We start from the raw sequence: 18,995 nt of genomic DNA on the forward strand, positions 1-18,995 counted from the left end.
AGAGGTGAGTATAGCAATATTTTTTATTTTAATTCTTTATTTTACACATTAATATGGTTCCCAGGGCCTGAAGGAGAGTTTCCTCTCCTTCAGACCCTGGGAACCATCAGGGATACCGTCCGATACTTGAGTCCCATTGACTTGTATTGGTATCGGGTATCGGTATCGGATTGGATCCGATACTTTGCCGGTATCGGCCGATACTTTCCGATACCGATACTTTCAAATATCGGACGGTATCGCTCAACACTAGTGTGCACCCCAACACTACTAATCTGCTGCCCCCTGGAGCTCGTGTGATATCGATCACGTGCGCTGTGTGCTGGGAATGCCTGAAGCAAACGGTCAACAAGAGTTGATTGTTTGGTTGCTAATATTAGTTCCAAGTTCTCATGTGGCATAATATTTTGCAATTTGCCTTTATAGCGTGGATCAAGGAGGCAGGCCAACCAGTAATCGTCATCGTTCATCATTTTCGTTATGAGTGTGTCCCTTTTTAGGATACATAAGGCATAATCCGCCATGTGGGCCAAAGTTCCAGTTGTCAAATCTCCGGTTGTGATTGGTTGAGGGGCAGTTTCAGGCAAATCTACGTCACTTGTGTCCCTCAAAAAACCAGAACCCGGCCTTGCCACGCAACCAATTTCCAGTGCCCCCAGGAAAGCTTCCGCATTAAAAATATACTCATCCCCATCATCCTCCTCGTCCTCCACCTCCTCTTCGCCCGCTACCTCGTCCTGTACACTGCCCTGACCAGACAATGGCTGACTGTCATCAAGGCTTTCCTCTTCCTCTGGTGCAGACGCCTGCTCCTTTATGTGCGTCAAACTTTGCATCAGCAGACGCATTAGGGGGATGCTCATGCTTATTACGGCGTTGTCTGCACTAACCAGCCGTGTGCATTCCTCAAAACACTGAAGGACTTGACACATGTCTTGTATCTTGGACCACTGCACACCAGACAACTCCATGTCTGCCATCCTACTGCCTGCCCGTGTATGTGTATCCTCCCACAAAAACATAACAGCCCGCCTCTGTTGGCACAGTCTCTGAAGCATGTGCAGTGTTGAGTTCCACCTTGTTGCAACGTCTATGATTAGGCGACGCTGGGGAAGGTTCAAAGACCGCTGATAGGTCTGCATACGGCTGGAGTGTACAGGCGAACGTTGGATATGTGAGCAAAGTCCACGCACTTTGAGGAGCAGGTCGGAGAACCCAGGATAAGTTTTCAATAAGCACTGCACCACCAGGTTTAAGGTGTGAGCCAGGCAAGGAATGTGTTTCAGTTGGGAAAGGGAGATGGCAGCCATGAAATTCCTTCCGTTATCACTCACTACCTTGCCTGCCTCAAGATCTACTGTGCCCAGCCACGACTGCGTTTCTTGTTGCAAGAACTCGGACAGAACTTCCGTGGTGTGTCTGTTGTCGCCCAAACACTTCATAGCCAATACAGCCTGCTGACGCTTGGCAGTAGCTGGCCCATAATGGGACAACTGGTGTGCAACAGTGTCATCTGCCGATGGAGTGGTTGGCCGACTGTGGAAGAGCTGTAGCTTCTGCAGGAGGACGAGGAGGAGGAGGAGGAGGTGGTGCGAACGCCTACAGCCAACTGTTTCCTAGACCGTGGGCTAGGCACAACTGTCCCGAAATTGATGTCCCCTGAGGACCCTGCATCCACCACATTCACCCAGTGTGCCGTGATGGACACATAACGTCCCTGGCCATGCCTACTGGTCCATGCATCTGTAGTCAGGTGCACCTTTGTACTCACAGATTGCCTGAGTGCATGGACGATGCGCTGTTTAACATGCTGGTGCAGGGCCGGGATGGCTTTTCTGGAAAAAAAGTGTCGACTGGGTAGCTCGTATCGTGGTTCAGCGTACTCCATCAGGGCTTTGAAAGCTTCGCTTTCAACTAACCGGTAGGGCATCATCTCTAACGATATTAGTCTAGCTATGTGGGCGTTAAAACCCTGTGTACGCGGATGCGAGGATAAGTACTTCCTTTTTCTAACCAGAGTCTCATGTAGTGTGAGCTGAACTGGAGAGATGGAGATCGTGGAACTTGCGGGTGTGCCGGTGGACATGGCAGAATGCGAGACGGTTGGAGATGGTATTGTTTCCGCCGGTGACCTAGATGCAATATTTCCTCCTACAAAACTGGTGATTCCCTGACCCTGAGTGCTTTTGGCTGGCAAAGAAACCTGCACAGATACTGCCGGTGGTGCGGAAAATGGTGGCCTTACAGTGACGGAAGGGATGTTGCGTTGCTGACTAGCTTCATTGGCCGAGGGTGCTACAACCTTAAGGGACGTTTGGTAGTTAGTCCAGGCTTGAAAATGCATGGTGCTTAAGTGTCTATGCATGCAACTAGTATTGAGACATTTCAGATTCTGACCTCTGCTTAAGCTAGTTGAACATTTTTGACAGATGACTTTGCGCTGATCAATTGGATGTTGTTTAAAAAAATGCCAGACTGCACTCTTCCTAGCATCGGATCCCTTTTCAGGGATTGCAGACTGAGCTTTAACCGGATGGCCATGCTGTCCTCCAACAGGTTTTGGCTTTGACACGCGTTTTGGGCCAGATACGGGCCCGGCAGATGGAACCTGTTGCGATGTTGATGCCTGCTGCGGCCCCTCCTCCACCTCCGCTTCTGAACTACTGCCGTCTGCACCCTGTTCCCCCAATGGCTGCCAATCGGGGTCAATAACTGGGTCATCTATTAACTCCTCTTTGAGCTCGTGTGCAACTTCGTCTGTGTCACTGTGTCGGTCGGTGGTATAGCGATCGTGGCGGGGCAACATAGTCTCATCAGGGTCTGATTGTGGATCAGTACCCTGAGAGGGCAATGTGGTGGTCTGAGTCAAAGGAGCAGCATAGTACTCTGGCTGTGGCTGTGCATCAGTGCACTCCATGTCAGAATCAACTTGTAATGGGCATGGCCTGTTAAGTGTTTCACTTTGTAAGCCAGGGACGGTATGTGTAAAGAGCTCCATGGAGTAACCCGTTGTGTCGCCTGCTGCATCCTTCTCTCTTGTTGTAGTTTTTGCTGAAGAGGACAAGGAAGCGACTTGTCCCTGACCGTGGACATCTACAAGCGACGCGCTGCTTTTACATTTACCAGTTTCAGAAGAGGAGGCAAAAGAGCTAGAGGCTGAGTCTGCAATGTAAGCCAAAACTTGCTGTTGCTGCTCCGCCTTTAAAAGCGGTTTTCCTACTCCCAGAAAAGAGAGCGTTCGAGGCCTTGTGTAGCCAGACGACGAAACTGGCTCCACAGCTCCAGACTTACGTGGAATATTTTTATCCCCACGACCACCTGATGCTCCACTACCACTACCATCATTACCAGCTGACAATGAACGCCCACGGCCACGACCTCTTGCACCAGACTTCCTCATTGTTTTAAAAACTTAACCAAAGTAACTTTATTTGTTGCTGTCAAACAACTTACACGGTAAGCTATAACTTCAGTATGATTTCAATATCCCTTAACAAGTTGGTGAGACCACAAGGAAAATCAGGCACAATGTTACACACTCTGTTTTCTGTGGCACCAAATCACAGAGATGCCACACACGCAGGACTGTCACTCAAGCACAAATGTCAATATTAATCTCCCACCTATTTTTTTTTTTTTTTTTTTCCTCAGGGAGACTTTAGAAACCAAATAAGAGAAATTGTTTTTTTCAGGGACAATTTAGAAACCAAATAATAATAATAAAAAAAAAAAGCTTTCTATGGCCCAGTGCCCACTGAGTGAGAGATGGCACACACAGGAGTCAGGATAAGGAGTGGCACACAAGCCCTGAGGACAGTATTAATCTCCCACTGATGGATGTAGTGTTTTTTTTTCAGGTAGATTTTAGAACCCAAATCAAGCAAAAAAATAAATAGGCTTTCTATGGCCCACAGAGTGAGAGATGGCGCTCACAGGAGTCAGGATCAGGAGTGGCACACAAGCCCTGAGGACAGTATTAATCTCCCACTGATGGATGTAGTGTTTTTTTTTCAGGTAGATTTTAGAACCCAAATCAAGCAAAAAAATAAATAGGCTTTCTATGGCCCACTGAGTGAGAGATGGCGCGCACAGGAGTCAGGATCAGGAGTGGCACACAAGCCATGAGGACAGTATTAATCTCCCACTGATGGATGTAGTGATTTTTTTTTCAGTTAGATTTTAGAACCCAAATCAAGCAAAAAAATAAATAGGCTTTCTATGGCCCACAGAGTGAGAGATGGCGCTCACAGGAGTCAGGATCAGGAGTGGCACACAAGCCCTGAGGACAATATTAATCTCCCACTGATTGATGTAGTGTTTTTTTTTCAGGTAGATTTTAGAACCCAAATCAAGCAAAAAAATAAATAGGCTTTCTATGGCCCACTGAGTGAGAGATGGCGCGCACAGGAGTCAGGATCAGGAGTGGCACACAAGCCCTGAGGACAGTGTTAATCTCCCACTGATGGATGTAGTGATTTTTTTTTCAGTTAGATTTTAGAACCCAAATCAAGCAAAAAAATAAATAGGCTTTCTATGACCCACTGAGTGAGAGATGGCACACACAGGAGTCAGGAGTGGCACACAAGCCCCGAGGACAGTATTAATCTCCCACTGATGGATGTAGTGTTTTTTTTTTCAGGTAGATTTTAGAACCCAAATCAAGCAAAAAAATAAATAGGCTTTCTATGGCCCACTGAGTGAGAGATGGCGCTCACAGGAGTCAGGATCAGGAGTGGCACACAAGCCCTGAGGACAGTATTAATCTCCCACTGATGGATGTAGTGTTTTTTTTTTCAGGTAGATTTTAGAACCCAAATCAAGCAAAAAAATAAATAGGCTTTCTATGGCCCACTGAGTGAGAGATGGCGCTCACAGGAGTCAGGATCAGGAGTGGCACACAAGCCCTGAGGACAGTATTAATCTCCCACTGATGGATGTAGTGATTTTTTTTTCAGTTAGATTTTAGAACCCAAATCAAGCAAAAAAATAAATAGGCTTTCTATGGCCCACTGAGTGAGAGATGGCGCGCACAGGAGTCAGGATCAGGAGTGGCACACAAGCCCTGAGGACAGTATTAATCTCCCACTGATGGATGTAGTGTTTTTTTTTTCAGTTAGATTTTAGAACCCAAATCAAGCAAAAAAATAAATAAGCTTTCTATGGCCCACTGAGTGAGAGATGGCGCTCACAGGAGTCAGGATCAGGAGTGGCACACAAGCCCTGAGGACAGTATTAATCTCCCACTGATGGATGTAGTGTTTTTTTTTTCAGGTAGATTTTAGAACCCAAATCAAGCAAAAAAATAAATAGGCTTTCTATGGCCCACTGAGTGAGAGATGGCGCGCACAGGAGTCAGGATCAGGAGTGGCACACAAGCCCTGAGGACAGTATTAATCTCCCACTGATGGATGTAGTGATTTTTTTTTCAGTTAGATTTTAGAACCCAAATCAAGCAAAAAAATAAATAGGCTTTCTATGGCCCACTGAGTGAGAGATGGCACACACAGGAGTCAGGAGTGGCACACAAGCCCTGAGGACAGTATTAATCTCCCACTGATGGATGTAGTGTTTTTTTTTTCAGGTAGATTTTAGAACCCAAATCAAGCAAAAAAATAAATAGGCTTTCTATGGCCCACTGAGTGAGAGATGGCGCGCACAGGAGTCAGGATCAGGAGTGGCACACAAGCCCTGAGGACAGTATTAATCTCCCACTGATGGATGTAGTGATTTTTTTTTCAGTTAGATTTTAGAACCCAAATCAAGCAAAAAAATAAATAGGCTTTCTATGGCCCACTGAGTGAGAGATGGCGCACACAGGGATGGCACACACACGGATGGCACTCTAGCAGAAATGCAAATCTTAATCTCCCACAAAAACAAACAAACAAAAAAAAAAACAGGGACTGTCCTACAATTACTATCTCCCTGCAGTAATCTCAGCCAGGTATGGCAGGCAGCAATAGGAGTGGACTGATGCACAAATTAAATAAAAAGTGTGGACAAACAAAAAAGATAGCTGTGCAGAAAGGAACAAGAGGATATGTGCTTTGAAAAGAGCAGTTGGTTTCCACAGTGGCGTACACACAGCAATACAGCTATCACGGAGCCTTCTAGGGCAGCCCAATGAGCTACAGCGCTGAGAGAAAAAAAAAAAAATGTAGCTTCCACTGTCCCTGCACACCGAAGGTGGTGTTGGACAGTGGAAATCGCTACAGCACAAGCGGTTTGGTGGTTAGTGGACCCTGCCTAACGCTATCCCTGCTTCTGACGAAGCGGCAGCAACCTCTCCCTAAGCTCAGATCAGCAGCAGTAAGATGGCGGTCGGCGGGAACGCCCCTTTATAGCCCCTGTGACGCCGCAGACAGCAAGCCAATCACTGCAATGCCCTTCTCTAAGATGGTGGGGACCAGGACCTATGTCATCACGCTGCCCACACTCTGCGTTCACCTTCATTGGCTGAGAAATGGAGCTTTTCGCGTCATTGAAACGCGACTTTGGCGCGAAAGTCGCGTACCGCATGGCCGACAAGCACAGGGGTCGGATCAGGTTTCATGAGTCGCCGACTTAGCCAAAAGTCGGCGACTTTTGAAAGTGAACGACCCGTTTCGCTCAACCCTATTCTCCACCCTCTGTTCCAATGATTTTTCCTGTGTTTGGTACTCTAGAACATCTCTGCTACCTGTAAGTTTGTCTCTGGATGTTGGGCAGAAGATGTATCCTGTGAGTGTTCCTTTGGCTTCCATATGGCCAGCTGGTGAAGATTTCAAGACATCTCCGCTACCTGAAAGTTTGTCTCTGGATATCGGGCAGAAGATGTATCCTGTGAATGTTCCTTCGGCTTCCATGTGGCCGGCTGGTGCAGATATCAAGTCAGTAGCATCCAAGTCCCTGCTTCTTGAGGAAGTGGTCCAGTCCATTGAGGAAGCCAATCCCATTGGGTATAAAGAGACTTTGCTATCTGTGATTTCTGATGAAGCTAACCCTGTTGGGCACAAAGGGACTTTGTCTTCTGAGATTCCTGGTGACCCGTTTGCTTTATCCTACTTTGAAGATGTTATGACTTGGACTGGATTCTTTCTTCTTCTATGGATCATTTTGGCGGGTTTGAAGAAAAGGGGGTGTAAAGGAGGGGGTACTGTAACAACCCTGCCGGCATCACTGCATGGCCTTCCATTCCCCATCTGCCTGTTACATCTACTCACTCACCCAGTGCCATGCTGTGAGATCTGTCTGCTGCCGGCTCCATGCCATGTGCTTCATGGCGGCTTGCTCTGTATACACTTCCTGGCTGTGTGCATAGGGGGGCGGCGCCAGCCACTCCGGATTTTATTGAGATTGTGTGCACCTCCCTGGGGTGTTCCTGGCCAATAGCCTTGAGGCCTCTGATACTTAAGGCATCCTCACCCATTGGAGGATGCCTGAGCAAACTATTCCCCTTAGTTAGCATTTGCTACTGAGCTGCCAGGTCGTGTCTGTTTCCTGTCTCTGAGGGCTGCAATACTGCAGGTCTTCATCTGTGTTCTGTTTGTGTATCCGTGTCCATTCCTGTCTGAACTCTGGTCTATGTCCGTTCCTGTTCCTTCTTTGTCATTTGTCATTTCCCACTCTGCTGTGTGTATCTCCACCTTATCTTTCTGCTCTGCTTGCCACTATCAGTGGCTCTGCATCTCTCTGCTCTGTTCTGCCACAACCTGTGGTTCTGTGCTTCTCAGCTTTCCTCGCCACAACTTGTGGTTCTGCATTCTTTTGCTCTTGGCGTTACCTCCTGCGGTTCTGGCTCTTGGTTCCGCCTCCAGCGTCTCCGCTCTTGGTTCCGCCTCCAGCGTCTCCGCTCTTGGCTCCGCCTCCAGCGTCTCCGCTCTTGGCTCCGCCTCCAGCGTCTCCGCTCTTGGCTCCGCCTCCAGCATCTCCGCTCTTGGCTCCGCCTCCAGCATCTCCGCTCTTGGCTCCACCTCCTGCGGCTCCATCCTTGGCTCTGCCTTCTCCTTCTCTACTCTCTGCTCTGCCTTCTCCTTCTCTACTCTCTGTTCTGCCTTCTCCTACTCTACTCTTTGCTCTGCCTTCCCCTTCTCTGCTCATAGCTCTGCCTTCTCCTTCTCTACTCTTAGCTCCACCTCCTGCTCTTACTCCGCCTCCTGTGATTCTGCTTTGCTTCCACTCTTGCTCTATCTTTATTCTGCAACTTGCCGTACGGGTCTCTACCTGTTTCTTTATGTTCTCCAGTCTGAACAGGTTCTTACCTGTTTCCATACAACCATCTGAATACCAGTTCCTACCAGAGTATCAGTCCTGTCTGCCAGTGCCAGCCGTGCCCGCCTGTCTGCCTGAGTGCCAGCCGCGCCCGTCTGCCTGCCTGTATCTCCGTCAAGCCAGTCCGCCCATCTGGGCCTCTGCCAAAACCGTCTGTCAGCCAGTGCCACAACTGTGCCTACCTGCCTGTGTCTTGTCCCCGGTGGGATCAGCATCCACAGTCCGACTCCACCCTGGAGTGGTACCTGGTAGCTTCCTATTGCACAAGTCTGTCCTCACCATCAGAGGCTCCAGTGAACACCTAGGAAGCTACTTAGTTACGCCCCTTCCAGGGAAGTTTGGTCTGTGGTCCAGTGGGGCCACACCCCCAGGCGCCCGCGCCAACCAGTCTTGGCGCGAGCGTTACAAACGGTCTCAGGACAGAGAGTGAGAGAGGACCTTGGAAGAAGCCATAGGCAGCAAGGGACTATTATACAGTGCATAGTGTAAGGCTCCCAATCTGACCTGACAAGGGGAGTTGAACTCGTTTTCAGGCTGCCTGGACTTCACCGTCACCTGTTGTTGGTACCCTGGACTGTGGCCGTAAACCATCAGTAAACCAATAAAAGAGACTGCAACCTTGTGTCCCCTGATTATTTCTGGCATCACACCATCCTTGCCAAATACACCGGGAGCCCTGGGACCCAGCTTCACCTGTGGGAAGCCATACCATCTTTGCTGCAGTGCCACCACTCCCCAGAGGACCCCTTTAAGCAACGTCGGTCACCCCTGACTGAATACCACCGATGGCATCACGAATATTCTTATTTCAATAACCCCTTTAAAGACATTTCCTTTAATATGGACTCCCAGGGCCACGGAGCAGGTCGCTGCCACCGTGACCACCCCTTTAACGATGACCAGACCCGGTTCTGAGTACCCCTAGGCCCTGTGGCCTAGGCATCGCTGGGTACTGTGTGCCATAGACTGCGTTAAATTTTTGTGTAAGCCGCCATTGCCATGCCGTGAGAAGGAGGCGTGCCTTCGTGGGCGGAGCCTGAAAAAGAGCGCAGAGAGGAAGCGGCGCTCCGTTCTGAGAGGAATGCAAGTGAAGAAGCCAGAAGCCCCGGACGGAGAACTGGGAGGAGCGCCTTACTGAGCGCAGGAGGAACCACTGCAGACTCCGGTGACGGGACGTGTTTTTTTGTGTACTAGAAAAATTGAATGTATTTTGATCCATCAAGCATTATGTGCTTTGAGGGCCTTTTTTGTGTTATATAACATAGCCAAAAATCATTTTCATGGGCTACATTTCTCAGCCATATACTGTTATGTAGTGTGGAGGAAATTTATGTGATGTCTAAGTGAACAAAAGCTTTAAAAAAATTTGTAGGCCTCCATTTCTCCGACATATAGTATTACATGGTCTGTGAACATTTCTGTGATTTTTAAAACTGCAAAAAAGAAATTAAAAATGTTGTAGGCCTCCATTTCTCAGATAAACAGAGTTATGTAGTCTGTGAACATTTCTGTGATCTGTGAACATTTCTGTGATCTGTAAACCTGCAAAAAAGCTTTTAAAAATGTTGTAGGCCTCCATTTCTCAGACATACAGAGTTACATGGACTGTGAACATTTCTGTGATATGCAAAACTGCAAAAAATAATGAAAACATTTTGTAGGCCTCCATTTTCCGACAGACAGTGTTTCGTGGTTTGTGAACATTTCTGTCTTCTGTAAAACTGCAAAAAAAGCATTTAAAAATGTTGCAGGCCTTGTGGAGAATGACTCACTCGCCTGTGCACGGAGGTAGGCACAAGTACACTGTTTCTTTAAATCTTCTGTTGGTTTATTATACAGACAGCGTAAACCAACACAAAGTGAAAATAAACACAGCCGTTCGGACAAAACAGGAAAAGACAAAACAGAAAGTATCACAGTCCATATATCTTCGGGGTTCTGCCCGCTCTGGACAACTTAGAATCCAAAGATTCAGTTTTTCCTCTCCAGGACATAAAGAACTGCAGTTCCCTTTCTCTAGCCCTACTGAACACTGATTGCCTCTGGAGGGTGACTATTTAAGCCCCAGACCACACCCTGAGTGTCAATTGCTCACTTGACGGCTAAGCACGCTTTCTCCACGATGGCATGGTTCTTTTCACAGGAGGAGAGTTTCCTACTGAGGTATAGAACTGGATGTTTGTCCCCATCTATTTCCTGGGGCAACACAGCTCCCAAACCAACCTTGGAGGCATCTGTCTGGACCACAAACTCCTTAGTGAAGTCAGGTGCGACCAAAACCATCTGCATAGGGAGAGCTTCAACTCCTGGAATGTCATCTCTGCTTCAGAGGACCATATGGCCATTGACGTCTTTGTGGCCTTTAGAAGATCAGTCAGGGGGGTGGCTATCATGGCGAAATTCGGTATAAATTGTCGATAGTATCCCACAATTCCCAGAAATGCCCTGATCTGCTTTTTGGAGACCAGTTGCTGACACTTTTGGATACCTCCGTCTTATCGATTTGCGGCTTTATTTCGCCCTCCCAATGATGTAGCCCAAGTATTTTATCTCTTTTTTCCCCATGGCGCACTTCTTTGGGTTTATGGTAAACCCTGCCTTCCTCAGTGCATCCAGTACAGTCTGGACCTTCTGCAGGTGAATTCCTTAATTCAGGCGGAAAATCAAGATGTCATCCAGATAAGCTGAGGCTTACTTTCTGTGACAGGCTGGGATCCGGTTCTTGGTCCTCTGGAAGATAGCTGGGGCTCCCTGCAGACCAAATTGCATCCCCTGGTGTATAGAAAGCACCCATCAGGCGTAGAGAAAGCCAACTTCTCTTTGGCACTTGGTGACAGGAGAATTTGGCAGTACCCTTTTGTTAGGTCCAGTGTCGTGATATATCTTTCTCACCCTAGCCTCCCAATGAGCTCATCATGAGTCGAATTTGGACACCTCATTTAGCTATCTTTAGTCGTTACTAAAGATGGTCGAACCCGAAGAGTAAACTTTGACGTCCGTACCGAACACCTACTGTTCAGGCACGGACACCGCACACGGACATCACCAGGAAGTCAGTTACTGTTTGGGTTTGGCTCCCTGAACACCGGGTGTACATGACAGCGTGGCAAACAACAGTTCTGATTGGCGGTAAAATCATCACCAGCGGTCCGACAGCCATGCTTCCCATGCTATCAAAACATAGTGTGAGCCCGCAGCTATGATCGGAGGTGTAAAGTTTACCTCCGGTCATTGTTGTCGGCTGATGGGACTACTGCTCTCATCAGTGGATGCCTGCTGCCGCTAATAACAGTGAAAGCAGGAATGGCTGATGGGAGTATTCATCAACCGGCACCTGTGCTGTAAATAATTTTTTTTTAAAACAGCGTGGGTTCCTCTGTATTTTTGATAACTAGCCAGGCAAAACTCACAGCTGGGGGCTGCCACCCTCAGCTGTCAGCTTCAGCGAGGCTGGTTATCAAGAATAGAGTGGTCCCCACTCTGATTTTTTTAATTATTTAAATAAATATTTTATATTTGAAAAAACAGTGTGGGGTCCCCACCATTTTTGACAACCAGCCAGGCTAAAGCAGACAGCTGGGGGCTGGTATTCTCAGGCTGGCAAGTGGCCATGAATTTTGGCCCCTTTAGCTTAAAAATAGCAGCCTGCAGCTACCCAGAAAAGGCACATCTATTAGATGCACCAATTCTGGTGCTTTACCGGGCTCTTCCCACTTGCTCTGTAGCAGTGGCAAGTGGGGTTCATATTTGTGGGGTTGATGTCACCATTGTATTGTCAGGTGACATCAAGCCCATGGCTTAATAATTTAGAGGCATCTATAAGACACCTATCCATTACTAATCCTATAGTTGTATGGTAAATATAGACACAGCCAGAAAAAAGTATTTTATTTGAAATAAAGCAAAACACACTTTTCCATTTTATTTAAAAACAACAAACAGAGTTATACTCACCTAACGCACATTCCATTGAATCCCTTGTCTCCTGTAATAAAGCAAAAATAAAAAAACAACAATATCCCTCACCTGTCCGTCATTCTGTCCCATGCCGTAATCAATGTCTGGGGATAAACAGTTTTCAACCTGGGTGGTGCCAAGATGTGACAGTCCAGGCTGATAACCACTGATGAATGAACTTCTACAGCATCCTTTACCAGGGGTGACATCAACGAGGTTACTGCCGGTCACTGAGGCTGCGTTCCCAGCTGGGCAAATGAACTGCTGTGACCTCGGTGAGATCCCCACTAGCTGTCATGGGGTTACCACAACAGAGAGGAGCCTGAAGACCGCAGCATCTGATTGCTCCTACTCCTGCACTGAAAAGAAGCACTTCACCTTCTTTTTAAATGGTGTTAATTTCTTTTGGCAGAACAGGGGCTAATCAGCCATGTTGGGAGCTCTGGGAGTGTGAGCTCTCAGCTGAGCTCGGTTAGCCACTCCTATCCCCTATATAATCTGGGTCCTGACAGAGACACATCGTCAGAGCTAGACTATACTGCATGGCTTGGAGGAGAGTAGTTTGGTGGTTATATGAGGAGCTTGGAGGAGTTATCTGTGACTGTTGCTTGGGTTTGTGTGAGAATTCCCTTTCCTCCTCTTACTTTGCTTTTTCCCCATACTCCACTCCCCTGGTGCATTCCTCTGTTATTGAGTGAGTGAATATTTGTATGTCTGGTATTTTCAGTTGCCCTTGTTTGTGTTGCCTTGTTCGTCTGGTTGGGGTACTGCGGTGCACAGCAGCTCCCCTCTTCCCTGGGGGAAGGGAACAGATGGAGTGCAGATTCAGGAGATAACGTATGGTTGGTGGCCCTGGCATCTTCACTTTCAGAAGTATCACGGGGAATAGGGCAAGCTAGGGTACCCCTAGTGTTAGGAACAGGGGAGGAGCCCCTGGTCCTGGGTCATCCAACAGCTGAGTCGTCACGCTAGCACAGTGAGAAAAAGCCTCACAGTGCAGAGGCGCGTTCACCGCAGTTGAAATTCACCACAGTTAAATTCTCCCAGTGAACTCTGGTGAACTCACCTGTGCACCGTGAGACTTTTTCTCACTGTGCTGGGGTGATCTCACTGAGGTCATTGCAGTTCAGGGGCCCGGCTGGGAACGCAGCCTCAGTGACAGGCAGTAACCTCAATGACGTCACCGCTAGTAATTGATGCTGTGCTCGCAGCAGTTAATTCCCCCGTGGTTCTCAGCCTGGACAGTCCACATCATCCCAGTTCCATGTTTTTTTCCTTTCTATTGTTTTTAGTTATTTTGGAGTTGTTAAAATTTGAAACTATTGATACATGGTTCTAATCTTTGGAATTTAGATGAAACCAATAATCATTCATTTAAATATTATTGTTGCAAATGAGTGAGCATATTTCATATTATGGGTGCTGTAGCGGCTTCTTGCTTATGTCTTTATATAATGCTAAGTTGATAAGATCTGTCGTAATTTCAGCTGTATCATCTCATTAGTTTTATAATATGTTGTTTATCTTTTGATTCTTATAAATATAACATTGAAAACACATCATCCCCTGGGGTCATCTTTCGCATAGCTTGTCTTACTGCTTTCTGGACGTACATCACAATCATCACCTGGAGTTGGGGAAGGGACTGCCAGCCTCCCATGAATGTCCTCTGCCAGGTGCTCTACCTGCTGCATAAGCACCTTCTGTTGCTGTTGCAGCTGCTGTCCCAACAGTTTGTTTCCTGTTGCGCCAGTTGCTGCTGGTGACTTACTTGCTGTTGCTGGACCTGGACCAGGTGTGACAAGCTCTTCGCTCAGCACCAGTCTGTCATTGTTAGCTTGATTACTGTAATCTATATTTGTATGCTGTATGTAACCTCTCCTCATGTACAAAACCATGGTATCAATGCTGCCCTAAACATAAAAATAATATGTATATATATTAGAAACCCCCACAAGTCACCTCCATTGAAAAAGTCAACTCCTTAAAGTATGTTAATTCTTTATGCATTTCACAGAAATTAACGCACAGTGAAATGTAAAAATTCAGTTTTTCTCAATTAAAATTATGTTTTTTTTTTAAACAGCAACAGAATAAAAGGCTCCCCACAAATCGTTACCCAAGCCAGACCCTATATGGAGTCGTACACTGCTGTTAGGACACAGGGGGCTCAGGAGAGAAGGACGAGGAACTATCTGGGCTTTGGAGACTGGAATCATTTGCATGCACCATATCATAATTGCAGAGACCCAGACGTGCCACTGCCAAATATAGTAGTAGCCCCCAAAAAATGACCCTATGGTGGAAACTGCTCTCCTCAAGGAATTAATTTTGGGGTGCAGTGAGCACTTGGATGACACAGGTGCTATAACCATAATATATAATATATATATAGAATATATAGTTGTTATTATTATTTAATTAATATTTAGCACACTGATGACGTCAGTTTAGTTGCTATAGTGATAGTACTCAGCGCTGTGGGAACGCTGTGACATGCGGAACGTTTATCTCCTGCCTCCTCTCTCCGCCCGGAAGTATTTGGTACTTGCACAGATGATGACGCGGCGCTGTCAAGATGGCAGCTGACATCACACTATTATTCAGAGCTTGTGTGAAAACCGTGAAGACCCGGAATAAAGCGCTCGGGGTGTCCCTGCCGGAGACTGACCTGCTGAAGAAGAGCCGCCCCAGGGGGGAGTTTAGCGGGAAGGCTCGGGATGTGGTGAGTCACTGAGGGCTCGGTCTAACAACCGGTCACTGGGCTGCTGTTAGTGAACTACATATCCCGGGATGCTTTGCGCACATCTTTTAGAAGTTATTGTATAGTGTTCTGTTGCTTTCCATCTGTTGTGAAGCAGCTACTTCCAGCGTGTCCTGTGAGAGCATGCTGGGAGTTGTAGTTTCACTCTGTAGGTTCTCTGTAATAGTCTGAGGATGCCCTGACATATGGCTGCTAGTCTGGCACTTGATAGCTTCTGCACCTCCTGCCATATCTATTCTTGGGACATGATTTCATCTTTTATCAGTAAAGATTGCTGTATAGAGAGGGTCAGAGATCTGGCATCATCCCCTCAGCCTGGTCAGCCCTGCCAAGTGATTGGTAGAAAAGCTGCACATGCCCAGTAGTGTCCTGAGCCCCTGTACACTGTCTTGTGACTCATTTATATGGATCATATGCCTCCATTACAATTAACCCCCTTCCCACAGTGGACAGTTTTCATTTTTGCACTTTTGATAAATCGCTGTAGTGTGTAGTTCTTGATTTTGCCTTTTTTTCTGTAATTTAATTTTTTTTTTCTAAAAATAAAACAGAAATTGTCAGTTTAATTAACATAATTCCTTTCATGATCCTTTTCTCCCATATATATCCAGCTTTGCTGTGATCCTTGGGTAGATCTTAAGCAGATACTAGATGCCGTGGCCCAGCGATAATCCTGAGGATATGTCTCCTTATCTTGGTGGAGCGCAGCGGTCAGATGATAACCTTCTCCTCATTATGGTAGTAATTGGTGACCAGACAGTCCGTGTTCCTGTGTGACCAATCACATTACACTGTCTGTGAATGCTGCCTTATGTTTGATATTAGATGATTAAATATAGAATGGTCTTTGGCTTTGATGTGCCCGGAACTGATACAGACGGGATGTCTCAAAATAGGCTAAATTCAAGTGATTTTTTTTTGTCCTCTTTACTATGGATGAGCGGACTCGGGGAAGTTCGGGTTCGGCTGAACTTTAGTCCAAAGTTCGGTTCTAGTACCAGAATTGTACTCTAACTTTAACCAGAACCCCATAGAAATTAATGGGGACACGAACTTTGTTGCTTTAAAATGGTGTGTTACCGTCTGTTTCCGTCTGTCTGTTTTTCTCGCGCTCTCTCCTTCACCCGGAAGTCTGAACACTAAAATGGACTTCAAGGAGAAGTCCATGTTCGGAGTTCAGTGCCGGACACTAGGTGTTCAGTACGAACCCTGAACTTTTAAGTCTGGGTTCGCTCATCCCTACTCCTTGCATATCAGATGCCCATCATGTTACAGGAGTTTTCTATCACTTAGCGTAAATATTGATGATCTATGTGTAGTGTCACAGAGTCGCTGGCACAGTGTATGAAGGGACATACGTGTCACTGCGTATACTAAAATCAGTAATGTACAACTAGATTGTTTTTGTCTCCAGCACGTTAAGTGCTGAGAGTGTTAATGTTAAAGTCACAATGAGCTGGTTTTATGTCATCACCCATAGAGTGGGTGCTCACTGTGTCCCCTCTTGCAGAACCGACACCGGAATGTGTACTAGCAGGACCTGCGGTGATGTCATGATCATGTGATCATCACTTGGTCCTGGTTAAATACCTGGACATGAGAGACAGTCTGTGTAGTGTAGTGGGAGATGAAGCACTCCCACGTGGCTCCAGAAGGAGCAGAGAACATTGCCTGGTGTCTGCAGGTGGATCCTACAGAGAAAAAAATCTGATGAACTTTGTTTGTTTTGTTTTCCGTTAAAAGGAACCTGTCACCCCCAAAATCGAAGGTGAGCTAAGCCCACCAGCATCAGGGGCTTATCTACAGCATTCTGTAATGCTGTAGATAAGCCCCCGATGTATCCTAAAGATGAGAAAAAGAGGTTAGATTATACTCAACCAGAATTATATTGGATCCACCGCACTCCCTAAGTGGAATATCTTAAGTAGGGTTGAGCGAAACGGGTCGATCATTTTCAAAAGTCGCCGACTTTTGGCTAAGTCGGCGTCTCATGAAACCCGATCCGACCCCTGTGCTTGTCGGCCATGCGGTACGCGACTTTCGCGCCAAAGTCGCGTTTCAATGACGCGAAAAGCGCCATTTCTCAGCCAATGAAGGTGAACGCAGAGTGTGGGCAGCGTGATGACATAGATCCTGGTCCCCACCATCTTAGAGAAGGGCATTGCAGTGATTGGCTTGCTGTCTGCGGCGTCACAGGGGCTATAAAGGGGCGTTCCCGCCGACCGCCATCTTACTGCTGCTGATCTGAGCTTAGGGACAGGTTGCTGCCGCTTCGTCAGAAGCAGGGAGAGCGTTAGGCAGGGTCCACTAACCACCAAACCGCTTGTGCTGCAGCGATTTCCACTGTCCAACACCACCTTCGGTGTGCAGGGACTGTGGAAGCTAATTTTTTTTTTTTTTCCCCTCAGCGCTGTAGCTCATTGGGCTGCCCTAGAAGGCTCCGTGATAGCTGTATTGCTGTGTGTACGCCACTGTGGAAACCAACTGCTTTTTTCAAAGCACATATCCTCTTGTTCCTTCCTTTCTGCACAGCTATCTTTTTTGTTTGTCCACACTTTTTATTTAATTTGTGCATCAGTCCACTCCTATTGCTGCCTGCCATACCTGGCTTACATTACTGCAGGGAGATAGTAATTGTAGGACAGTCCCTGTTTTTTTTTTGTTTTTTTTGTGGGAGATTAAGATTGGCATTTCTGCTACAGTGCCATCCCTGTGTGTGCCATCTCTCACTGAGTGGGCCATAGAAAGCCTATTTATTTTTTCCGTGATTTGTGTTCTAAATTCTACCTCAACACAAAAACACTACATCAATCAGTGGGAGAAAAATATTGGCCTCAGTCAGGGCTTGTGTGCCACTGCTGTGTGTGCTATCTCTCATTCAGTGGGCTATAGCAAGCCTATTTTTTTTTTTTTTTTTTTTTAATATTATTTGGTTTCTAAAGTCTCCCTGAAAAAAAAAAAATACCTAAAAAAACAGTGGGAGAGTAATATTGCCCTTTCAGCTTGTGTGCCAGTCTTGACTCCTGGGTGTGCCACCTCTCTCCCTCTCATTCAGTGGGCCATAGAAAGCCTATTTATTTTTTTTTTAAAATATTATTGGGTTTCTAAAGTCTCCCTTAAAAAACAAAAAATACATAAAAAAACAGTGGGAGAGTAATATTGCCCTTTCAGCTTGTGTGCCAGGCTTGACTCCTGGGTGTGCCACCTCTCTCCCTCTCATTCAGTGGGCCATAGAAAGCCTATTTATTTTTTTTTTTAAATATTATTGGGTTTCTAAAGTCTCCCTTAAAAAACAAAAAATACATAAAAAAACAGTGGGAGAGTAATATTGCCCTTTCAGCTTGTGTGCCAGTCTTGACTCCTGGGTGTGCCACCTCTCTCCCTCTCATTCAGTGGGCCATAGAAAGCCTATTTATTTTTTTTTAAAAATATTATTGGGTTTCTAAAGTCTCCCTTAAAAAACAAAAAATACATAAAAAAACAGTGGGAGAGTAATATTGCCCTTTCAGCTTGTGTGCCAGTCTTGACTCCTGGGTGTGCCACCTCTCTCCCTCTCATTCAGTGGGCCATAGAAAGCCTATTTATTTTTTTTTTTAAATATTATTGGGTTTCTAAAGTCTCCCTTAAAAAACAAAAAATACATAAAAAAACAGTGGGAGAGTAATATTGCCCTTTCAGCTTGTGTGCCAGTCTTGACTCCTGGGTGTGCCACCTCTCTCCCTCTCATTCAGTGGGCCATAGAAAGCCTATTTATTTTTTTTTAAAAATATTATTGGGTTTCTAAAGTCTCCCTTAAAAAAAAAAAAAACATAAAAAAACAGTGGGAGAGTAATATTGCCCTTTCAGCTTGTGTGCCAGTCTTGACTCCTGGGTGTGCCACCTCTCTCTCATTCAGTGGGCCATAGAAAGCATTTTTTTTTTTTTTTCCTTGATTTGTGTTCTAAAATCTACCTCAACACAAAAACACTACATCAATCAGTGGGAGAAAAATATTGGCCTCAGTCAGGGCTTGTGTGCCACTGCT

The 18,995-nt window shown here is 46.3% G+C and overlaps 1 protein-coding gene across 1 annotated transcript in view; it reads left to right on the top strand.

Moving 5' to 3' along the window:
- The first annotated feature begins 14,723 nt into the window (after window positions 1–14,723).
- STX18 (syntaxin 18) overlaps window positions 14,724–18,995 on the top strand; it is a 195,408-nt gene continuing 191,136 nt past the window's right edge. Inside the window, exon 1 of the mRNA XM_077280133.1 lies at window positions 14,724–14,932. Coding sequence (XP_077136248.1) covers window positions 14,786–14,932 — 147 coding nt within the window. The 5' untranslated portion in view covers window positions 14,724–14,785. The remainder of the gene's footprint in view (window positions 14,933–18,995) is intronic.

Source organism: Ranitomeya variabilis, chromosome 1, assembly GCF_051348905.1.
Source record: "Ranitomeya variabilis isolate aRanVar5 chromosome 1, aRanVar5.hap1, whole genome shotgun sequence".
Taxonomy (NCBI): domain Eukaryota; kingdom Metazoa; phylum Chordata; class Amphibia; order Anura; family Dendrobatidae; genus Ranitomeya; species Ranitomeya variabilis.